The sequence below is a fragment of the Ambystoma mexicanum genome, chromosome 11 (genome assembly GCF_040938575.1).
Source record: "Ambystoma mexicanum isolate Mex_15411 chromosome 11, UKY_AmexF1_1, whole genome shotgun sequence".
Classification (NCBI taxonomy): Eukaryota; Metazoa; Chordata; class Amphibia; order Caudata; family Ambystomatidae; genus Ambystoma; species Ambystoma mexicanum.
Genome location: NC_090934.1, coordinates 888,888,938 through 888,914,429, shown reverse-complemented (window position 1 = coordinate 888,914,429; position 25,492 = coordinate 888,888,938). Strand labels below are relative to the sequence as shown.

General features: G+C 47.0%; 2 protein-coding genes across 2 annotated transcripts in view; both read left to right on the top strand.

Annotated features, from left to right (window-relative positions):
• The window catches only part of LOC138503894 (mucin-5B-like), a 1,431,798-nt gene that overhangs the window by 1,268,065 nt on the left and 138,241 nt on the right, over positions 1-25,492 (top strand). The gene's annotated exons all lie outside the window — the stretch shown is intronic.
• LOC138503893 (nuclear apoptosis-inducing factor 1-like) lies at positions 10,563-12,592 on the top strand. The gene is made up of 2 exons (XM_069623964.1): positions 10,563-11,392; positions 11,707-12,592. The coding sequence occupies exons 1-2, from the start codon at positions 10,972-10,974 to the stop codon at positions 12,546-12,548; spliced, it is 1,263 nt and encodes a 420-aa protein (XP_069480065.1). The 5' UTR covers positions 10,563-10,971; the 3' UTR covers positions 12,549-12,592.

Genomic DNA, 25,492 nt, shown 5'->3' with positions numbered 1-25,492 from the left:
AGCCATGAACACATCGTTGGTATATGCTGAGGTCTTCACCATCATTTTCCCATATAACATTCCATTGATTCTCGGGTCCTGATGTATTGCAATCAATAATGTTTCTGAGGGCAAATTAAATAAAATGGGGGGCAGTGGACAACCCTGTCTTGTCCCTCTCCTGAGACAAATGCTCCTCAAATTAATGCCATTTGCGGACCATGTGTGCCAGGCTGGGCATACCAACCCTCTAGCAAACTTAGGAAATGGTCACCCAACGCAAAATGTCCTCACTGCAAATTGGAGGAATTCCCAGCTAACTCAGTCAAGGGCCTTTTAGGCATCCATGAATAGGGCAACTGGTACTTCCTCACTCTTCACATACACATGCTGGATGTGTAACATTCTCAGATTCACAAGGCATACTGAGAGGATTGTGTCAATGTTCTGACTACATTCTCCAATCCGAATGCAAATACATTTGCCAAAATTGTGATGCCCATATTTAATAGCAAAATTGGATACTAGCTGGCACATTATTTCTAATCTGCCCTAGGTTTTAGGACAAGACTTACTGAGGTTGATGACATAGATCCATGTCACACCATTCTAATTATACATTTGTTGTAGATTGTGCACAAGAATGGTGATCGGTCCCCTGAGAAGTAGTGGTAAAATTCTATAGGGAAGCCATCCAAACCTGGCTACTCCCCCTTCTTTTAATGTAACCTGGCATCTAACATATTGCCATAGAGGCATCCTTTATTACACAAGTGTTCACATAATCCAAGTACTTGACAAATGCAGCATTGCCCGACACTCGGCCCATGACTATGCATGTCTGTCAGCTAACAGCTTCGAGTTCCTAAGCAGGCCTCCTGAACAGAAGCATAAGGCATGTACAATTCTCTCCATCTACTTTTTTTTGTAATGACAAACCGCATAATTAAAAAAATCAATGGCACCACAAGGCCTAGCTAAGTTTCAGAGCCTGGTTCCCAAGGGACCATACCAACTAACACCCCAAACTAACTATGAAGTTACTGATTACTGCCCCCTTCTTCATTGAACATAAACAATTAAAATAATCCCTTAGCAAAACTTGCTCATACATACATCTGTAAACTCTCAATGGAAAAATAAATCGCCACAGTTATAACATGCTCATTAAAAACCTAACATGTTATAGCTAAAATATCATGTCTCAAAAGTGCAAAGGCAATAGTTTCACAAGCCAGTATTTCGCCCTGACTGTCAAAATGAGTCTGCTGGGATGCATTGCTGGATTCCATAAAGTCTGGCACCATCTTGTTAACATGTTCCAGTGCCTTGGCAGGGTCTGTGAATACAGTAACCTAACCATTAAAGATAATCTTGAAAATGTCAGTGTATAGTATGTAATAGACATTTCCCTGATGTACAAGAGCCTTCACTTCTGTGAACTACCTTTGCTGATCTATAATGCTCTTACTCAAATTGTTAAACAAGAGTCTATTTCCTGCCTTTACATGTGGAATACCAAAGTGCACCACCCCATAAAACCTGGAGAAAGTGCTGGACAACTTTTAGCTCTCTTTTCCAGCACCACTGCAGATGTGACTGCAGCGTAGGAAGAGGACCCGCAGGACACCAAACAATCAGCGCCCCATGCAATGATTCTGCTGCAGTCTGAGCCCCATTGCCAACATGGAGAGAGAGCACCGGCAAAGGAGGAACTGGAGAGCTTACGTGGATTCCCCAGGCACCGCCCAGCACTCACCAGCCGCAGCTTCCAATGCTGCAGAACAGCTGTAACTGACCTGTACCACCACAGACTTATTGCAGATGGTGAAGGGCCCCACAGGACTGCCTTTACCTTGGGGGTGGCCACACTGTGGCCCCCTAATATGATCCCAAACACTTTTCAGCGCAGGCCACCACTGGTGCAGCACTGTAGCCTTGTGTGGAGAAAAGAGGTGGGGCTTAACCCACTCTTTGTAAATTCCCATGATTGTAACACCTGCAGGGTGCGGAAGACAGGGCCAGATTGGCCACAGGCAGTAAACCAATCAGATGATGAGGGGGAGGATAAGCAGCAACAGGAAGTTTTGGGTTGTTCGGGTGAGGTCAGAGGATGGGGAAATATCAGTCCAAGAGATCAGCAAGAAGAAGGATGGTGGAAAGCAGTGTGGAGTGAATTTTCTGAAAAGGTGAGGTATGGTTTGGTGAGAGCAAATGGTATTGAGGAGTGAGTGTGAGTTGAAGGATAGGGATTGGGATTGTTACAGGGAGTGTAGAGAGTGAGTGGAAGTGCTTGTGAGAGTGGAAGGAGAACGGCTGAGGAGAAGGTGGGATGGAGTATTAGTATTAGTGTTAAGGATGGAGCAGTAGTGTGAAGGAGGGAGCATTAGTGTAGAGGAGGGAGTAGTAGTGTGGTGGAGCAGTAATGTGGAGGAAGGAGTTATGTGGTCCCGAGCATTGCCAGTGGTTCAGATCTATTCAAACCTTTTATTCATCACTTTTTTGGTTATAGTTCATCTCCGTGTGTGATAAAGAAAATGCCCAGACGTAGGTCCCTTGCTTTCTGCGCCATAGGGAACCAAGCTGCACCTCACTGATGAGGCCCAACAGGGCCAAAAGACGTATGGGGTTGCATGTGTTTCCATGTAGAGGGGACCTGGCCTAGCAGTTCGGCCTGCGCTGCTCCCATTGGTGGCAGTACCTGCCTGATTTGCATTTGGCTGGACCCGTTTTGCAATGGAACAGACCCAGTAAAAAAGTGAGGTGTGGAAGGTTGCCCAGAGCAGTGCCAGTGGTTCAGATTTATTGAAAACCTTCCACTCATCACTTTTTTGGTTAGAGAAAGGAGTTATAACATATAAGGGTGAAGGCACGTAGCAGAAGAAGCTAGAGAAATTGGGAAGACCGAAGAGGTAGACATAGGGAGGGGGAGAGAAGGTCGGTGCAGTTGGGACGTCGGAGAGTAGAGAGTTTAGATTAACAGACAGAGACAGGGAGAGAAACATCAAGGCATGAGAGGAAGAAGACCGAGTAGGGTAGTGTGTGAAAGGCACATACCAAAAACCTCTGGTAGTTACTAATAAAAGTTATTGTGTAGGGCTAGATTAGGAAGTTCCTGAGTGACTCTAGATAGAGCAGGTAATCGCCTTTAGATTCTCCCTAGTAGCAATATATACGATAAGACTCTTGAACCATAAATGAGAGTTGGACTGTTTTTTGAGTCAGATGGACGAAGGTTACAATTTGACTGCTCTTTGAGAATTAGACACTGAGCTACCCTGTGTGTCTGTAATCTGTGAGCACGAATTGCTAGGCTTCCCTGCATGCATCTTTGTTCTGTTCTCTTCATCCCTGTCTGTTTGCATGCTCTATAGGAATGGTATGCTCACTTTACCTGTTTGCAAGGGATTATTGGACCAGAGCTTGGTTGATCATGAGTTTCCCAACAGGTTAGACTAGATGTTACAGGCTCTTGTAGAAGGGATGAGAGGCTGCAATTTAATGTTTTCTCCCCTCTTGGGAAAAGGGTTGAGGATTCCCCAGTGCTGTTTTTCCTGGGTCTAAAATAGCTACTCTGTGAGTTGACCCATTCTGGCACTCAGTTCCCCCATCCCTGTGACTGTGCTTTTGCTTTTCTGTTCCAGTCCATGTTTCCACTGAGTAGGACCAAGGGATTATGGGAGTTTGTGATCCTTCCCTTCCTGCCTAAGGAAACACGCTGGTTAACCTGGTTTGTGGTGGTTGCTGTTATGGAAGCCCTTTGACTGTCTCCTGCTATGAGGAAGGGGTGATGAAGTGGGGATACAGAAGGTTGGCTGGGAATATAGCTCAGGCCCAATGTGCTTGTCTTGGAAGCAAGACAAAATGCTGTACAGCTCAGGTTCAAATCCTGGTCCCGCGCTTGGAGGCTGGACTCCGGCATGAAGCGAAATATAAGAACCCAATTCAGTTTTTAAGGTCGCCCAGCTTGGCACCTTGGAATCCCAGCACGGGTCTTATACAAAGATATTAGTGATTCAGGTGCCCTAGGAGCTTGCATGCACATCTGAATAGAGACTAATAAGACAACTTTTCAAGGCACAGAGTGCTTTATTAAAGTGAGGCTGATAAACAGACCTAATTTCATGCATAATCCATTCGCTTGGCCTCCTGAAATTTTAAAGAAATACAGACAGGTTCCCATAGCAGATGGAAATCCATAATATCAGCATTGAGCTTTTAACTCAACTACCTATCTTGCCATCTACCCTACTATTTGCTTAATTTGATACTTTCCTCGCACAGATTACCCATCTATGACGCTCCCGGTAAAAACTAGGGGCCCTGATTCATGGAATTTTTTTCACGGTCAAAGTGTCTTTGAATCAGGGTTTGTGTCACCAGTGCAAGGTAACTTTTCAGCAGTGCAAAGTCAATTTGAACCATGCAAAATATTCCATGAATCGTCCCTATATCTGAAAATATTTAAATAGCCACCAGTGGTGTATGTGGACTCCTTGACTGGCAATGTCATTGCAATGTGGCCCCGGTTGGTGCTGTATGCTACCTAGCTGGCATTTTATGTAAGCATTGAACTCCATACTTTCATTGTAATGTAGTTGATATATGTGTATCGGACCGCACAGAAATCGCATTCCTTTACTCCACAAACCACAAAGGCGTCTGCAGGACCATACCACTCATTTGACGGATCCACACTGGGGCAGTGTCTGGTTTCTTGGAGTAGACAATGATACCAATGCCCATAGAACATCCCAGTGGTTGCAAAGATGGTTACCGTTCTTCATAAGCGTAGTGACAGGGGAGAGTCCCTATATCCCTCTAGGTCCTGGCAAAATTAACCACTGGGATGCCACAACCTGGAGCTGGCCTCAGTTGTGTGGCTGGCCAGAAATGACAAGAAGAAAAAAAGATGCACAAGAGGTTACCATCTAAAAGGTATTCCTCTTCTAATCACCACTGTTCTCCTTATTCCAAGAGGCAGCATCACAGATCCCTGCCTTCATACCCCAAAATGTAGGAGGAACTGATTCTTGTCCTAAAGAAAATGGAACTTGAGGTACCTTTTCCTTCCGAGACATCCTCCTTGGCAGATCTGGAGGCTTTTAGGCCCCTGTTGCTCCTCCTTTGGAAAATTCTTGAGAAGCCTTTTAATGTACTACACCAGATGTGGTCTTTGGGCCTTCACCACCTCCGGGGCCTACCTTGAGATGCCTGCAATGCTCAGGCGGCAATGCTACATTGTGGAGTCTCCCTCCCTGAAGAGCTCTGTGAGATTGTCACCTCTAGCCATGCCTAAAGGATACCCAAACCTATGCCTTCTCTAAAGCTTCCCTCTAAGCATTGGACAATTCCCATATAGTAAAGAAAACACACTTTGGCTCAGTCTGTACAATTGTATGCAGAGGAAATGATGCTTTCTTGCTGGGAAAAGCCTTGTCATTGCGCAAGAGCATCTAAAAACATAGACCTGCCACTGGGGACACTGTGGTCCTCAATATGCATCCGAGCCAGGAAGCTTGAGGTTCAGGCCTCTAGTGCATTATAAATTTGAAAGTTGTAAGAGAATCAGGGACCGGGCAGTACTCAGTTAAGTATGCAAAAGAGTAAGTATTTTTTTCTTTGGACATAGATACAGGTGGATACACATACTGATGTAAGTATTGGCATCACACTTACTGCATCAATCAACCATTGTGTCTACTGGACCCAACTCTCATCCTAGAATCCTCAATCACTGCTTGCATCACACAACAATATTTCACTCCAAGTGCAGCACAGGATAATGCACAGCTCATTTAGCATAATATTGAAAAATAGTTATTAGTGATCATGCAAACAAGAACATGATCCAACTGAACACAACCATTGATTGCATTCAACAAAAGCATTCAGTATAATCCACAGGATATTGTTGTTTAACTTTACCACAAGCTAACATCTCACACCACCTTTTTGCACAGTGACATCCATTTGAACCTCTCCCTAAATCAATGTTTTTGTTGTTATTTTATTGGTTGACTCTAGTTCAACCTTTCAATTTCATTAATCAACCACATTAGTTTAAAATGTGCAAATTGTTATACAGAGGTACAGGAGTGTAAAACAGATTATAAAACAGATTACGATCTACAATAAAAATTACAATATAAAGGACTATGTCACATCACACAAAGGAAAGGATAAAAGGAAAAGACATCCTACAAAGATCACCATATGAATGAGACCTTATAAAACCTGTTATACAACATTTAGCCAGCACGGTGTAAGAGTCATTGAATTGTCCTTTATTGTTTGTTTGTTTGTTTTATTCACATTTTATGCACGCCAGACCCAGGGGTAGCAGGGCGCGGTGGCAAGAAAATGCAAAGCTTACAGGTTACATCAAAGCATAGCGTACAATATAAAATACAGTGATTACAAAGTATACATAATTCGAGAAAGGTCAATCCAGTTACAGGTTACATCCTGGCAGAATGTACAGTAGAAAATACTGTGAGGTCATGGGACACAGATACTTACAAAATATACATGGGACACAGACAATAAAAAATATCAAGGTTCGAATGCGGGCAATCGGGTTGAAGGTGACATAGGTCATGTGAGATCAGCTGAGGTTAGACAAGGTGAGGAGTTGGATGACATTTTTTCTAAAGCGAGGGTAGGGTAAGTCCACTCTCAAGTCTTGTGGTAGTGAGTTCCGGTCTTTGCAGCCTTTACCTGAAAGCTATTACCACCGATCGTCTTAAGTCTAAAGTTCGGTATTGTCAGGCAATTGGAATTGACAGCTCTAGTCGGTCTGAGGGATGTTTTCCTGTGGAATTTGTCAATCAGGTATTTGGGGGCGGAGTTATTGAGGGCTTTATGGGTCAAGGATAACATCTTAAGTGGTCAGCCAGTTGTGATGGCGTCTGGCGGCAGAGATATGGGATCTTTTGTTTATGCCTAGTGCTGCTCTCAGGGCATTATTCTGTAATATTTGTAGTCTTTGCGTTATAGTTTTATTCGCTCCGGGGTAGAGAGCGTTGCAGTAGTCAGTCCTAGAGAGTATTAAGGCTCTAGCCAGGATTAAGCAGCTCTTGTTGGAAAGGAACGGTTTACCGGCTCTTCTCAATTTGCATGTGTAAGCCGTGGCGGAGGCAAGGGATTTTAGCTGTTTGTCAAGAGATAGGGTGGAATCAAGATAGAATCCCAGGGTTTTTACGTCCTTGGACACTTGGATGATATTCCCATCTATGTTAAATGAGGAGAATTCCTGACTTAATTTTATTATATTAGTTTGAGTGCCGAGGATAATCAACTCTGTCTTATCATCGTTCAGACAGAGGCCATGAGTGGCCATCCAAGCCTGGATGATAAGATATACCCTGTTTACCAATTCTGTGTCTTTCGCATGATCCCCAGAAAGCGGGAGGAGTATCTGTGTATCATCTGCATAATTAGTGTAGGTGATACCGAGATGGTGCAAATCATCAAACAAGGGCTTGGTGAAGATGTTATATAGAGTTGGGGAGACGCAGGAGCCCTGGGGAACACTGCATAAGATAGGGGTGGGATCTGCCACTGCCGAGGGGGAGAAGACTCATCGTTCTTTCACTCAGAAATGACTCAATCCATCTGATGGCTTCTGGGGAGAAATGGGCAGCAGAATCCAGGTGACTACAGAGGACCTTGTGATCCACCAAATCAAAGGCGGCTGAGAGGTCAAGGAGTAGCAGAAGTACTGTTCTCCCTTTGTCTTGTAGCTCGTCAATTTGGGATTTCAAGTCAATAAGGGCAGTTTCAGTTCCATGTAAGGGACATATAAAATATGTATATAATATGGTCATATAAAATAAAGCTTAGGACCATTGAGCTAAGTGGAACAAAGAGGGGGAAATGGAGGTACAAAGATGGCCCATCGCCATGCCTATGACGAACAGATTATAGCTAAAAAAAAAAGTCCTAAAGAAAGCTATTGGGCTATTAAAACATCATAAAACAGCAAACAATCCCCGGGAGATCCACAAACTCAAACAACGCTACCATAACTGGCTGCAGCTAGATGAAGAGTATGTTAAACCAAGATGCCCAATGTATATTATTTAACTAAAAAAGCAAAAAAATATTGCGGCTATAAAATGGATGCACCTCAAGACGCACTGTTCGCCAACCCAGTCTCTGCCGCGACGTGGTTTACTCATTACATTAAATTGCAAAATACAGAAGATGATGAGGCACAAGGAACAAGTTTGCTGCCAATGCGGATTTCTAATCTGACTTCAGAGGACTATTCATTAGATATCGAGGTCTCTACAATTGAAGAAATTATCAAGAGACTCAAAAACTCGAGAGCTGCAGGCCCAGATGGGCTAACGAATGTCCTAATGAAAGAAAATCCTCTACCATGGGCAATCTTTCTTCATCAATTATATAAAGGCATCTTGGAATTTCCAAAGGTACCAGTTTCCTGGAAATCTGCCCGATTGCGCTACTAGATGTGGCTGATAAAATCTTCGGGTCTATCATATTAAAAGCTTTATCCAGATGGAGCATTGATATGGGCCATCAAGATCAATGGCAGTTTGGCTTTGACAAGGGCATTGGTACATCATTTAACATCTTTTTAATAAACCTCCTGAAAGCTAAAGTTGAGCACGGTAAGAGACACAAAGTATATCTGGTGTTTTTTTATTTTCCTTTTCAAAGCATTTGATTCAAATCAGAAGAGCTAAGTTTTGGCCAAAATTTGTGAAGTGCCAATGCCCGTGAGTGATTCTGGATAAGATCAAAGACCTGCATTAAGATCAAGCTAGATCAAGCAGGTCAATTGTCAGAGGACATATCAATAAATGTTGGCCTGAAACAAGGTTGTCCACTGGCACCTGAACTTTTAAAATTGTTCCTGTAAGACATTGATGAAGTGTTTATGTATACACACACATTTCCTCCCAAAATATCGGACACTCCCATCAGGAGATTACCCTACACTGATGACATTGTCATCATTGATCAGACCCCATTAGGACTGCAGCGCCAGCTCGATGCCGTTCAAAAATATTTGCAAGCAAACAATTTAACAATTCATCTCGTAAAATCTCGGATTATGGTTTTTGGTGCATCAGACCGTGGCAGACACAGGAAGAGGGCTGCAGTGTTTCTAAAAGGGCAAAAGTCCAGCGTGTGAATGTCTTTACCTACTTGGGTGTATGTGTTAACACCAGCAGAAGTGAAGCTCCGCGAATAGCTATTCTACGAAAGAAAGCAAAAAATGTGTCTGCACAAGGAAAGCTCTTGTTAAGAAGATTTTGCCGGTTTTCATTAATCCCTCTAGTTACATTTTATAGAACTAAAGTGGTTCCAAATTTGACGTATGTCGCTGAAACGTCTTTCATGCTAGCCGATGTCTTGTGGCCACGTCTAGAAGGAATTTCCTGGAAATCAGTGTTGGGGTTACCAAAAAACATTCCAATCCACATAGTAAGGAGAGAATTTGCTCTTACTTCACTTAAAACCATTGCTTTGTGGAAATCGATATCTTTATATCGGAAATGTCTCAAAGAAACCCAGAAGGGAGGTTTTCAACTTTTAAAGAAGGCATTGAGGGATCCGAGGGAAAATATACTGAAGGAGTGGCAAGACATCTGTCAAAGGATTATTAATGACCTGTGCGAGTCAGAAAAATCATTGGTAAGAGATCCAGGTAAGATAAAGAAGAAGTTATACATTAATGACTGGATAGAGACACAGGAGATGATATATAAATACAAACATTGAGATGATTTTTGGTTCGGAGCAAGGAAGCTGAATGTGCTACCTAGGTTCATACAAATCTTCCCAAATTGGTTTATTAAATCTCAATATATACGCTTCTGATTCAATGTCCTTCCGACAAGCCAGGTCTTAAGCAAAAGAAAAGGACAGCCATTTCTTTTAAAATGTAAAATGAATATGTTGAGCGCTGTTTTTTTTGTGGTTAATTTCATTTGTATTTTTTTGTCTTTTACTTCCTAAGTTTGGTGATTTTTGTTGTGTGTTTTTTCCTTATGTAAGCCATTGGCTAAAGGTTTTCTAATTGGTAAACCGTCTTGAGCCAAATAAAAAAAAAGAAAAATTAAAAAATAAAACATTTGGCTAATGGTGACCTGGGTGTATTTTAACTAATTATTTATGTACAATTGTGCAATGAGACTGTTCAATTAGGATCTATACATCTGTACAACAACACACTATGCATTCATATAACATTCTACATAGAGTGAGTTTATTTGAGTCTCTGTTTTGTTTGGCTATTCTTGTCCAGTGCGCTTCAGATTAAATCTTTGGTTTATCATCTAGATCAAGGGTTTCTAAAAATGTAATTGTTGCTATTCTAACTGCAGTCACATTTGTGCAAAATATAAGCTGCCAGAGAGTTGCTCGGAGTATTATTCTGAAATCGGTAAAGAAACATTTCAGATAGAAATTGCGTTTTTTTGTCAGCATGGTACATTCTGTTATTAAGTGCTGTAACGTTTCTCTTTGTTTCTCTTTCTTACAAAACCGACATATATTGTCACACTTATTAATTGTATCACAGCGGGACATTGGGCCTCATTACGACCCTGGCGGTAATCCGCCGTCATTACCGCCATGGCGTAATGAACGTTAACGCCGTGGGACGATGGTGTAAAGTGCGCCACATTACGACCCATCGCGCACGAGCATTACGCCATGGCGGTAATGTAAACAGCGCCATGGCGGAAATGCCCCCAAAACGGCACCTACCGGCATCGTATGCGGCGCAAGGTGCACCACCGCCACCGCCGTACATAGCGGTGACCGTAGTTAGCGGTCACCGCAATTAGCGTTGACCGTAGATAAGCGGAACCGGAAGTAGCGTCACCGCGGCGGAACGGGAAAGAGCACGGCGGCCATCTTTAAAAACACAATCCATTGCCATCCTCCGAAACCACTGGACATCCGAGCCTGAGACCCCGCCAATACCGGCTTCAACCTTCTACCTGCAGGAAGATGCCGAAAGTTTTGAAAAAAGCCTGTGACCGCCAGCGGCAAGACCGCTTCTCCAGAGAGGAGCTCACCATTCTAGCGGAGACCCTACAGGAGAACGCTGCAGTGGTATTCTCCAACCAACTGACAAGACCGGCCATAACCAAGAAGAAGGCCATATGGGCACTGGTAGCTCAGCGGGTCAGTGCCGTGGGAACGACACCCCGCAATGTCAAACAGTGCCGCAAGCGGTGGGACGATCTCCGGCTCAGAGTCAGGAGCATACTATCAGCCAACATGAACCTGGCAATGGCAACTGGGGGAGGATCGGAGTCCCCTATAAAATTGCAGCCATGGGAGGAAATCTGTGCCTCCACAATCGGAATGCAGAGCATTGAAGGAGTAGGAGGAATGGAGAGAGGAGCCCCGACATCGGGCGATGCAGGTAGGTGGCTCAAATCAAGGCATGCAAAGTCCATTCATGTGAAGTACAATGTTGGCCCATAGTGTGAATGCAACACATCAGCAGGAGACTGCCCACAGATACATCCGATCTGCACCCTGTACACATGCAGCATGCACACCCTAACTGCAGGCACCCACATACCTCCATGCTACTTCCACACAAAAGGGAGTCAACTTTTTTCCCCTGCATGAAATGTGCCACATGTACTAACTGATGAGATGCCAGTCGCAACAATGCCCGGCCAATGTCCGCAGACCCATCAATAACACTCTCCCTCCTCTGTCCCACCACAGGCTCAAATTCCGACCTTGAGGAAGAGGACACCACAGCCTCCACACCCACCAAGAGGGCCAGGCCAACTGTGCCAACGCCACAACCCTCCACCTCTGTCGTCCCGAGGAAAACACCACAGCAGGCAAAATCCATGCAAGGGAAACAGGACAGGGCACAGACAGCCACCCCAGCAGGCAGTACAGCAGCAGCAGCAGCAGCAGCAGACATCACACCAATCATGCCCACAGAAGCCACAGCCTCTGCTGCAAGCAGCACACTTGGGGAGACTGCTGCCATTGCTGCCTCCTCCGATAGTGAAGCAGGGACCTTTGAGGAGAGTGATGTCAGGAGCCCCACAGGCCACCCTCATTCCCCCTACCTGTCCCTAAGCAGCCCGCATGTGGATGCCACACAGGGTCAGCCAGAGGATGACGATTGGCCAGCCACTCCATCCCCGCTGCAGGGGCAGATCAGCCCAATGGGAATGCCACTGCCATTAGCCATGGCCCAGAATCCCAACCATTCTCTGGAGGCGATTGCCACCCGGCAGCAGCAACTTTCCTCGCTGCTCGAAGAACATGTTGCTGAATGTGGGGGGTCAAGTGCAGCAATGGATAAATGTGCTGAGACTGTGAAGGCAGCTATAGAGTCGTCCACAAAGGACATCTGCGCGGAACTAGCTGCTGTGCGGCACGCCATCACTGACCTTGTGCAGACAATACGGGCCATGCGTCCAAATGAGCAGGCAGGATCCTCCTCGGTTGCCAGCTCGACACCGAGCAGCCCCATCCGCCGATCGGGGAGGAACCTCCGCAGCACAGGCAGGGGTGCCCCGGGGGCCAGTGGAGGGGGCTGCCAATAGTGGCCGGACAGTGTAGGAATCCTACTACTGACACTGCTGCACAGACCAACTCACACCTTTGTTGGGATTCCAGGGGGGGGGGAGGGTGGAGGGGGGAGTGGGTGTGTTGGGGTGTGCAGGGGGGTGGCGGGGTGGTGTGTTGGGGAGTTAAGGGGGGAGTTTGGGGGGGGTGTGTGCAGGGGGGAGGTGGGAGGTGGGAGGGGGTGTGTTGGGGTGTGCAGGGGGGTGGCGGGGTGGTGTGTTGGGGAGTTAAGGGGGGAGTTTGGGGGGGGGGGTGTGCAGGGGGGAGGTGGGAGGTGGGAGGGGGTGTGACACGACAGTACATAGTTCAAATACAGTTTATTCGTTTCACAAAAGGAAACGTGTGGACATTTTCATTGCGTATGTGTGCTTTATTGGTGTCCAGTCCTCAGTGTGCATGCCCCAGAGTCACACAGTGCCCCAAGTGCTGTCTCCATGCGATGAACACCAGCCGTGTGTGCTAGAAGCAGTGGTTGATGATACTTTGGCGCATGGCACGCCCCTCCTGTGCATCGCCTCCTCCATGTGGTGGCGCCCCTTCTGCACCCTCCTCATCCTCATCCTCATCGTCAGGTGGTTGCAGTTCTGCGTCAGGGGGCAGGGGCACATTCCGTCTGACGCACATATTGTGCAGCATGACACATGCCATGACGATCTTTGCCACCTTCTCATGGCCATACAGGAGTGCCCCACCAGACCTGCTGAGGCTTCGGAACCGTGCCTTCAGGAGGCCGAATGTCTGCTCTATGACCACACGAGTACGTGTATGTGCACGGTTGTAGTCCTCCTCGTGCTGGTTCTGCGGGTTCCGGACTGGCGTGAGGAGCCACCTCTTCAGGGGGTAGGCTGCATCACCTGTATGTAGGCGAGAATGTATGTGTCAGTCATGTTGTCTGTCCAGGAACATGATGTCCCACCATGGCTGGCATGGAACTGTTACCTTGGCTCACTTCTACATGCACTAATTGATTCACACTATGCAACCAGTATATGCCCATTGCTGCCATGGCCTGTTTAGCATGCCATCACCCTATGTATGCAGAGGGGTTTAGTGCATTGTGAGTGGCCTTCCTCTGTATCCGTTCTCTGTGTTACTCACAGCCAGGTGGAGTATGCATCATCCCCCCCCCCCTTTCAGCCAGGTGGAGTATGCATCATCCCCCCCCCCCCCTTTCAGCCAGGTGGAGTATGCATCATCCCCCCCCCCTTTCAGCCAGGTGGAGTATGCATCATCCCCCCCCCCCTTTCAGCCAGGTGGAGTATGCATCATCCCCCCCCCCCTTTCTGCCAGGTGGAGTATGCACTGGTACGTCATTCCCATGCCCACTTCCATGACATAGCACTCACCGAGTAGCCAGGATCTTGGGCCTGCATGTCGCTCCATGTAGCGTGGTATTGTGGAGTTCCTCAGGATCATGGAATCATGGGTTGATCCGGGGAATCGGGCACAACAATGTGTGATGATCTTGTTGGAGTCACAGACCATTTGCACGTTGATAGAGTGGAACTGTTTCCGGTTGCGGTACGGTACCTCCATGGCACGTGGAACCACCAATTCCACATGGGTGCAGTCGATGGCACCAATGCAACCGGGTATGCTGGCTAGTGCATGGAAACCCACTTTGGTGTTTGCAATCTCCTGGGCAGTCCGTGGTAATGAGATGTGGTCGTCTGTGTGCTTGAGGAGGGCATCAAGCACTTGGATGAGTGTTCGTGAGAATAATGGTTGTGAAATGCCATGCAGGTGCCCCACTGTGTGCTGGTAGGTGCCTGTGGCCAGGAAGTGGAGTACAGCCACTACCTTCAGTAGGGGGGGGATGGCGGTTGGACTTTCTATCATGCTGACGATGTCGTTGTGTGTCATGTCTACGATGGCGGTGATGGTGTCCCTGTCCAAACGGTACAGGGTGTGGATCTGCTCAGCAGTGAGGTTGTTTGGATTGGCTCTGATGCGTGGGATTGGGGGCTGCCTGCGTGGTGGCACTGGCTGTGCTGGTGGGGCTTGCTGGGCCTGCCTTGCCCTCCTTCTCCTCCTGCGTCTCCTCTGTGCTGCCTGTTGTTGTTGTTGTTGCTGTTGCTGTTGTAGTAGCACATGCATTGCTATCAGGTCCTCCAGCCCCAACATTGCTAGTCGTATTGGCATCATTGTGGAGTGTGACTGGGTGTGGGTAGGGGTGGGGTGTGCTCTTTTTATACTCCCCTGAGTCTGTATTGCCTTCACCTGTGCTGTTTCTGTGCACCTGTGGCAGCTGCATTCACTTGAATTGGCCCTTTACGGTTGGTTCGCGATGGCGTTATTTGCACCATGGCGGTAAGGTACTTAGCGGCCTCAATGATGGCGTTAGGTGCATGTCCGCTTGGGTCGGCATTTGCGTGCCTTTCCGCCATGGCGCTAAGTACGGTGTGGGCGGTCGCGTGCGCGCACCCTTAGCGCAGTTTGCGGCAGCGTTAACTACGATGCCGCTATTGGCATCGTAGTTAACGGTCACGGGTCATGATCGGACCTGGCGGAAAACGATGGCGGTAAGCATTTACCGCCATCGTTTTTCGCTTAGCGCCAGGGTCGTAATGAGGCCCATTATGTCCTTTGTAGGCCATAAATGAAATCTAAACCTTAAGCAGGCACTTCTAAATTGGGGTGAGGGAGTTTTCAATAGGTAACTAGCCATTGTGCAGGCATTTTTGGCTGCCAAACGGGTTGGATTTGAAGTCTGCGTACGTATTGCATTTCTGTTGGGTGCTAATCCAATCAGTGTGGTACAACTTGAGTTTCTCACAATTTACAAATCAAGACCCAACTATCAACCAATCATCTACGATCACACCAGCAAGTTTAACACTCAGTTATACAGGACCACATTCACTCTTACGCAGAAATACAAACAAAAACACTTGTATAGGAAAGTGAGTTAGAGCACAGAAGACAACACTCAACACAATTATGTACTGTAAGGGATGAAGCAAATTGGAAAGACATGCAGGTATGAGCAAGCATGCACCTACATCCACATGTGGTGCAAGGTAAAATAAAAGCGCACCAAAGGGAGTCCAATGGTGATGGATAATCAAATATGCTTGATAACCAAATGTTGTTTATCCAAGTGACAGGGAGTCTGTAAATAGCAACAAGGACAGATAACAGATTACATACATTAAGTGTTCAGGTAGTTTACCAACACTCTGTCTTCCAGAACCTCTTTTCTCAAGCTTCAAAACACTGTTTGCTTTAACCAGAAAGGTGCTACTAGCAGCTTGGATCGATGGCAGTTAATAAACAGTTCCTGTTAAAAAAAGGTGCCAGATAACGTTTCTACTGCATTAAGTGATATAAGGTCAACTGTAAAATAACCAAACTGCATCCAACATCATCAAATACAACTTTAAATACAACTACCAACATGTTGCACAGTCTTTTCCCAGGAAACACTGGGAATAAACAGTGCATACACATAACACATTCATTAATTAAGGCCTGGTATACACTCTTATTGCAAGTGTGGCGAGGTGGAGTAAGGACTCTGACTAGGAGTTGTCATGACTGGGGCAATAGACTTTTATTTACATAAAAGATAAAAAATGTCTTTCCCTATTTTTAGAGGGGTTTCCCTGCCTAGGAAACCCTGGAAAACTAGGAATACATGGTTGCATGTCGGAGTGTCAGTCAAAGCTAAAATATATACCATCCTCTGTCTCACATACACTACTCTGTCCCTGCCACTAAACAACATAAACAATATTCAGTCAAATGCTTCAAACAGCACCAGGAGAATGACTTCCTGCTGCTGACATACTCCACTTTCAAGTAGTTTCCATAGCAATCTCTTGCTTTAGAGTCTAATTTAACAATGTGTTAAGATCAGGAGAATGCTCCTTTCTCCTGGTAAACTTGGAAAAGTTCTTCAAACTGATTTTCGGCAGTTCATTCCATAAACTTCACAAAGTCTTTTTAGTTCTTTCCACAACCATCTGAATGTCATTGTCCAGCTTTTATTCCCCCCATGGTAGTCTCTAATTCTTCTTTAGGCAATTTATCGTCAAACAATTCTCTGTGAGTTTCACCACTGTAACGAAGGAGATTCCTCCCAAATCTTTCTTGACTCTTAGTGCCTTCTATGTACCGACTGTGATGAAGGAGATTATTTCTGATGCACTCTTGCTTGACATGACTTTCTTTGTCACCACTGTGACGAAGGAGATCACTCCTAATGCACTCTTGCTTGATATGCCTTTCTTCGTCACCCCTGTGATGAAGGAGATTACTCCTGATGCAGTCTTTCTTGATATGACATTCTTTGTCACCACTGTGAAGAAGGAAATCATTCCTGATACACTCTTGCTTAACTCTACTTAGAAACTACCTGGGACACCATTGTGTCTTCCTGTTGTTCCCGTTACTGCTTCTGCTTGGGGATACAGCTCTGGTTCTTCCCAAGGTCATGGCCGCTAGGGTCTGCTGTTCTCGGTTACAGTATGGCTCTGCAGCAAGTTTCGCCTCACAGTTTCTGCATTGCTTCTGGACCAAACGATCCACCTTTCTGCGGTCACGCAACCACCATGACTACTCCAGTCTTGGTTTTAGTTGGCTCCCTGCCATCCCACCGTATCCTTCAGCGACATCTCACCCTTCTAAGGTACAGCTTCAATGTGCCTCCAAGACTGCCGGTTTGAGCCACCCAGTCTTGGCTGGCATTCAGCTGCTTTCTGTGGTCTCTCTCCCTCTCTTTGCTTTCCATTTTTTATAGTTGACTCGGCCCCCACTTAACGTCAACTCCATGTTGCAGTGTTTCTATGGCAATTTTCATGCCTCTCAGAGGCCACCACATCACAGTATTCAGTGGAGTCTGCATATTGCTAACCCACATCTTTGTTCCACTCTTCCTTGTCCCAGTATTCTCAACACTTGTGACATTAGTGACTTGTGCATAACGCATGGTATTCCTGTCAATTGGGGAGGAGGGAGGAGACAAACCGGTTAAGGTATTTTGGGATACAGAATTAGGGAGGCTTTTCCCCAGGTGGACGTCCTTATGCCCAGCAGGGGAGTCCCTCCCTATGAGGTCATCCCTCATATTACCACCCCTAGCAGGATTGTTAGGGCGAAGCCTCACCTCCCCAGCCTCATAGGGAGGGGCTCCCCGCAGGGAGAAGTGAGGGAACTAGTGAATTGTCACATAAGGCACCCCAACAAACTTCACTGTAAACACATGGACAGTAACAAGGTGGGCAGCAAGGAAATGCCTACATGCTACACTCACACAGTGGCACAGGACACAAAAGACCAATTGATGGAAGGCCCTGCGCGTGTATTTTCTGGGATGTGCGCCAAATCCGCGAATGGCGCACACCGGCGCAAGCATCATTTCCACATCTCGAAACGCTGTGCGCGACGCGCACAACGAAAGCGCACACATCAAAAAGGGGGTGGAATAAGGGGCGGAACATACAGAATGGGGAACAATGAGTGAAAATAAGGGCGTAACTGGGGAAGTACCGCTGGGAAGTACATAGAATGCCCACACGCATGCGACACGTATTCATGGAATAGAATAGGGAAAACCTGCGCACGTCAAAACACACGCACACGCACAATTACGACCGCCACACGAAAGCAGGCGGAAGCACCCCTGCGCAGCATAAAAGTGCACGCAAACAGCAAACAAGCATATACAGCTACGATCAATGTCCCGTTCCTCGCAGCAGTGATCATGGGACACCGCAGGAGGAGGAGAATAGCCACGCCCCACATTTGTTTGCCCAGGAGCAGCCTTTTTGGGATGCCTGATGACCAGGTCTATGGTAGGAATAGGTTTCCACCTCTTTTCATCCTAGAGCTGGTCAGGGAGTGGGAGGATGAACTCACATCACCCACCCTGTGCTCTCAAGCATTGAGCCCCTTGGAGAAGATGCTCAATGTACTGCATTTTTTGGCCACTGGGTCATTTCAGCGGACAACTGCCATAGTGGGGGGTGTCTCACAGGCCACGCAGTCATGCTGCCTACACCAGGTGTTGGCAATCATCACTGCGTGCCCCTCAGTCCACAGGGACATATACATTCCCAGAACACCCACAGAAAGGCATGCCGTGGTCCTGGACTTCTACAGGGTGGCACACTTCCCCAAAGTGCTCGGTACCATAGATTGCACCCATGTGGCTCCTAGGGCCACTGAGCACATCTATCGAAACCGCAAAAACCGCAAGCACTGGCATTCCATCAACGTGCAGGTGGTATGCGATGCCAAGGGAATCATCACCTCTGTCTACGCAAACTATCCCGGGTCCACCCATGATAGTTTCATATTCAGAATGTCCGCCCTGAGCCGGGCCCTGGAAGCTGGGAAGCATGGCGACACATGGCTCCTAGGTGAGTACAAATGCCTGTGCACATGCATACATGTCACACACAGACAAATACACAAGCCCAACTAATGACAACTATTATCACCTTACCAGGGGACAGTGCCTACCCTCTGAGCAACTAAATGATGACGCCCTTACGGAACCCCACTACACCACCCCAGGTAAGATACAACGCAGCCCATATTGCAACCAGGGCCATAGTGGAGCGCACATTCGAAGTGCTCAAGTCACGCTTCCGCTCCCTTGAACGCTCTGGTGGACAGCTACTATATGCACCCCTAGTAGTGTGCAGGATCATTGTGGCAGCATGTGTCCTGCACAACGTTGCAACATAGCATGGCGTACCGGTGGACATGGTGGTGCTGCCACATTCCCAAGCCGCTGCTCATGGGAGGGGAAAGGGCATGTGGCGAGGCAGCCGTACCCAGCTTGTGGCCACATTTTTCACCTAAGCTCCAACCCCTGCAGAGTGCACACAGGCCTGGCACATACCAGGTCACAATCGATGATGAGAAAGGGACAGTCAACTGTCACTACCTTACCATCCTGAGAATGTGTCCACGCAAGTGCCACATTGTGTGCATCCCTAGCTAATTAAATACAACCAATCCCATGTGACCAAAGGGAACACATGCAAAGCATTCCCCCCCTTGCTAAACAGGGCATGAAAGGACTGGTATGCCACCAAAACCCTCCCAACACTCCTGAACCCCGACTGCCACACAATACCATGGTATGCAACGGCAAAACATCCAACCATGTGCACAACACATGACACAATAGTCATGAAGTGCCACGTGAGAAATGTAAATGGGCACCAGACAATTATACCTGACATGGAATCGGAAGAAAGGAGTAACCAAAACCTCACACCCTGAAAACAGTGGCACAAATGCATGCCACCAGCGGTGCAACCAACACAAGTCAGAATACCTGTTGCCATGCACATTGGACAATTGCAAATTGCCATATCAGACACCACACACCGCACAGCACAGTGAGTGTGCATTGCATTGGGGAAAACCCTTCTGCATCATTTCAAAAAATGGCATTCAACCAAATATTGCCCTGTCATGCATGTACACAGTCAATGACTCGGAAGTGAACAGGGATTGTCGTGACACAGCATGCTTGACAAGGCAATCTGGGTGCATGCGGTTGCATGGTGTCAATGTAGTTGGGGGGGGTTTTGGCCAAGTGTATTTGTCTGTAGGGACATGCCTAGAATACATGCATGTGAAATGAAGTGAATGCCAGTGTCCCATACATAGCACATGTGAACATAGCACCTAGGACCCCCCTGTGTGTCAAACCACACCCATCCCCTGACACCTCAAAAGGAAGCACTACATTGCATCAGCCATTGACCAGCACAACATATCATGTACAGACTACCCCACATCGGTAATGGCAGACATTGACTCATTACTGATTCATAGAAATCCATAATATGACCTACACACAAACTTCATCAAAGCGCATCAATGAGGGAGGGAACAAGGGAGAAGAACAGTACATTCCTACATGTCGTTCAAACAGACCGCAGAGTGATAGTGAACTGGAAAAGCAAAGTACATATTACAATTGGCTGGACCAATAAGGGAGAGTCTAGGGAGGGAATGTTTGATGACATAACTAGCACTAACATTCCTATGCCTGACGGCAATAGTCGCAGTGCAGGAGTCACATAAGGAGGTGAGTGATGGAAGAGGAGGGAAGAGGTGAGGAGAGTAACAAACCAAGTGACAAACTGTGGTAGGTGTTCAAAGAATCAAGATAGTGCTGGCGAGGGGGAGAAGAAAGACAGAAGGGAAAGGGGGGAAGAGATTGCCTGTAATCAGTGGTGGAGGGACTAATGATCAAATTAACTGGTAAAAATATACTTAAAATGGCAAAGGTGGGGTGTGGAAGGATGGAGGCAGAAGGGCAAATATCTGCAAAGAACAAGCGCCTATGTATCACCATGGCCGATGGCAATTGGGGTAGTGGTTGACAGCCAGAGTACAAGGAGGAGGCTAAAGGGTGGTGGAGAGGGTGAGAGGGGAGAGAAGGGAGCCAAGCTCCCAATGACTAATGGGGAAGGTGAAATAAAGCACACACAGGGGTCAGAGGGAAACCTGACGGTGCAGGAGAGTAGGGGGTGTGATGGTGAAGGGGGGGACAGAGGGACACTGACAGTGGCAGGGGAGACAGGGGGTCATTCAAGTGTCTGAGAAAGCATGTGGACAGGTCTACACAGGGCCACCTTTGTTGGCTTTTGGTAATGGTGGCAGGCTCAAGCATCCTGGTTGGCCGGATTGTCACAAGGGCCAAGTGCAAACAGTGGGAGGAGGGAGCTGGTCCAGGACACAAACAGGAAATTTAAATCACGAACAATGCAGTCATAACCCAGATGTCACATCCAAAAACCAGCCAGGGCTGGTAAATGTCCAAAGTGGTGCTAGCAAGGAATGGGTGGTTGTTGAAATGCGTGGTGACAGGGGTAACACAGCGTGCAGCCTTCATGTGGCATATCAAAATCACTGTGGGGAAACTGTCCCAATTCAACATTCTCAGCACATGGACCCTTCCCACATCAGTGTGTTGTATGCAGCCAAAGGGTGCATGGTACCAGCTACAGCAGGAAGTGCATCGACATAGACAGTCAATACACACCAAACATCTCAAGCAACATGATGAAATGCACAGTCAGCATAATACTCACCAAAGTGAAGTGCAGACATGCATTGGAGAAACCATCTGGAATACCCACTAGGGGTGTACACACAAGTAGAACTGCAGGCTGGCCACAGATATGACGGAAGGCCAAATGCCCATGTGTGATATGCTATCACACCGAGCCATCCTTGCGAGCCCATGGAAAAGGGAAGGAGGAATAGCATATGTGTCAGGACCCCAAGCAAAACACATACACAAGACAAACCTGAATGGGCCCAGCTGGAACACACAGTTGATGCCTTCCGATGCCACAAAGCACCACACTGACACATGTATGCACAGTAGACACAATAAAATCGTAAAAAAATAAAAATTCAAAAGAAAATTCAATTTAAAGAAAATAATCAATTGAAATAAAAAAATGAAAAGTGTAATGAAAGAAGGAAAAGCTAAATCAACAAAATTGTAGTAAAACATAAAAAAGCATAACAAATAAAAAGCAAAGTGAAATCATTGAAAAAGAACAACAAAATAATGGAAAAAATTTATAAAATGAAAATTGAAATTGAAAAGATAACATAATTACCAACAAACATACAATTTGGTTGAAAAATCAAAAATATTCTCAGAAAATAACTGCTGTAAAAAAAACAAAAAAATTGCAAAAATGGCCATTTATGACCCAGGGGATGGAGGGGGCACCCAGGAGGGGGGAGGTACAGAGTGCACCTCAACACCCACATGTGTAGAAAAAAAACCATCAGAAGGTGGATGTGGTGCAGTTGACTCACCACGCCTAGCCACGCCTTGCCCCTCAATGGCAGCAAGTATGCAGGTCTGGTAAACCAGGTCTTGGCGGGCAATGAGACTGAGGTCAGCATGCATTACCTCACATGTCACATGTGCTTCCTCCTGCAGGGACTGACGTGTGAGACAAGTTCTGCTTGCATGGCCTCACATGACAAACGGAGTGACTCCCGGCTTGCATGGAGTTCAGCTGAGATGGTTCTTTCAAGCTGTACATCCTGTCTTCTGTCTGCCTACTCTCATCCATCATGAGGTCAGCTAGAGTAGATCGGAGGGCTTGTTGTTCCATCTTCAGGGCCTCACGGTGTGCCTCTGCTTGAGCATTAAGTGTTTCATGCAGAGCCAACATTTCAGCCCGGCGCACCCTGTGATACGCTGTCATACCCAGCCTGAGTGAGTGGCACGTGGACTGCATAGGCCGCTGCTGGAGCACCATTTGCCTTACAGAGGGGAGGATGGAATGGGCCACACTACACCACACCTGCTGGGCCCAAGGAGCCGTGGTCCTTGCTGGGTTGGTGCTGCCCGCAGCTGCAGGACTGCATCCCTCCATCGACCTGATGCCCCAGGAACATGGCCAACTGGTGTCGAGTGTGACCGTGCACCCGTAACCACCACAGGCGGACATTCCAACCCTGCCTGGCCCCCTACTGCAGGTGTTGCAGACAGAACATATGGTATCAGGTAATATTATCGCCACCAAAAATATTGCTGTACATATGATCGTCGGGAACGGCCATAGGTGATATTTTTGGTGGGGATAATTTATGGGGTAAATGGATGGGGGGCTGCGGGGGTGTCCCCCGCTCGCTTTTAAAATATATGGGGGTTGTGGGGGTGTCCCCCGCAGGTTCCATGGGGTAATATTGCCGGAAAAATATGGCGACATTTTTGTACTGCGATATTTTTGCGGCGATATTATCACATGGAACCTCCGACACAGGATCACCTACCGGCGACGACACGTCATGATGCATATCTGGCTCAACATAGTGGTCAGAGGATACATCAGAGCCTGACTCAGAGTCAGCTCTGGACATGATGGCCTGGAGCACCTGTGGGTTCTCGTGGGCTGCCACCCCACGACCACCACTGGTGCTTGGTTGGTCATGTGAACTGACCACCATGTATGGGATGACACCTTCATCCTCTGCCGCCAGTACGTTATCACCTGCAACATAAAGAAAACAAACAAGAACACGCATGTCAGTAGAACATACCACACATAGTTCACAACATTGACAGCCAAATAATGAAACAGCCATGTCACAGGCAAATCAAACCCCAACATGCATCCGGTAGCATTGCAATGCAGGGCCATCCCAAAAGCAGTAAAGGATGTGTGCAAAATGTGAATGCAACAAATGTATTGCATGTTGCACATCACCTGCATCACACACAACCTCTAGAGGGCATACATCCAAAACCAAAATTAGAGATGGTAACAAATAGTCAGCACCTAGTATAAGCATGTGTTACCACACAAATAGACACATCTAGAAATGTGACCGAAAACACCATGATACATGTAACATGCATGTTCATGTGCAGCACTTAACTACAATCAACTATGCACAGTACATGTGTCACAGGAGGCACCTACGCTAGTGCATTTCCATACTGTGATGGGAGGGACATGGGTACATACATGTCAGGCCAACATCACACAGATTACAAGATTACACTCATACAAAAGAGCTCAGAGCTCAAAAAATCAAAGGGAGGGGAATAAGGGAGAAACGGAATTCAAAACAACTATCATACTGGGCACAGAGACATACAGAACACGCTAGTGCATGGAGAAGGGATAAAGGGTTGAAGACCCAGGAAGGGGGAGAAGGGAAACGTGCCAAACAGAGGAGACCAAAGAAGGAAAATGAAGTCTATTGAGAGAATGTCCTTTCAAAAAGTGAGAGTGCAGCCAGCAAGTGGCAAGTGCAAGATGTTTTGGACATGGCGAATCTGATGAGTGCAGACAAAGAGTGCAGGACTGTATGGGGACACGCACTGGACCCATTGATGTGGGAGGCCTGTTGGCAGTGCAGCAAGGAGGCAGGGTGAGCAGGTACCCGGTTCAATGGACAGAGTGTGTGCAGGGGCACAGTGCCAACATAGGAAACTGTTCAGCTGGGTAGAGAGGGGCTAATGCAGGAGCATGTAGGAAGGTGTTGAGGTGCTTCCAGAAGCAGATATTTCTCTCCTCAAGATTCAACGTGGCCAATTGGCTGTTCAAGAGGGAGCTCCCAGCAGTACACACAGATCTGCTCCTACTTTATTTATTCAAGTAAGGACTGACCTTGAGGGAGTGTGGGGTAGAGGAGCAAAGGACTCAAGAGGGGTGGAATTGGTAGAGGGATTGTTGAAGGTACTTTCTACCAAGTCCCAAAAAACCTTGTGCACAATGCAGAGGGTCTGCAGTAACATCCTTGCATCCACTGGTAGCCAATGAAGGGCTCACAGAGCTGGAAAGATAGGATCCCAGGGCTTGAGGCCAAGGACTTGCAGTCCTGTACTGGATTAGTGGCGGGGGGTGAAGGCAGGTCGAACATTGAAAGGGAATGTCACAGTACCCCAACCTTGAATGAACCAGAGCTTGGCAGACTGTGAGCATGTAGGAGAATGTGAGGGAAGGCACAGTACCCTTGAAGAGGCAGAGCAAGAAGTTAATCCATTCCAAGATACGTCACAAATGTGTGTGTAAAAGGGATGTGTTGAGTCAAAGGTGACCCTGGGGTTCTTGGCCTTGTAGGTGAAGGCAGGAGGAGGGCCAAGTGGGGCTGGCCAGAGATTGATGGCAAAGGATGGCAAAGGTGCAACGATGAGGAGGATGCCAGTCTTGCTGGCATTCAGACAGAGACCGTTGGTAGTACACCAAAAGCAAATGGCCATGAGGCTATCAGAAATAAGGGAGGGACAAGAGGTGGCCAAGGTCAGCCAGGAAATGAGTTGGTTGCCATCAGCATAGCACCGGAACTTGAACAAAAAAATTATAATGAGGTATACAAGAGCTGCCACTTGCTCTCCATGAATTGGGGCCAAGAGGTCAGACCCCTTGGTGAACAACACAGGTGGTGAGGGAGATTGAAGATAGGAAAGAGC

Excerpts from the sequence above, each read along its gene's own strand:
- LOC138503893 (XM_069623964.1), top strand. The coding sequence starts at position 10,972 with ATGCCGAAAGTTTTGAAAAAAGCCTGTGACCGCCAGCGGCAAGACCGC. Across the intron at positions 11,393-11,706 it reads CCCGACATCGGGCGATGCAG|GCTCAAATTCCGACCTTGAG; the intron begins GTAGGTGGCTCA and ends GTCCCACCACAG.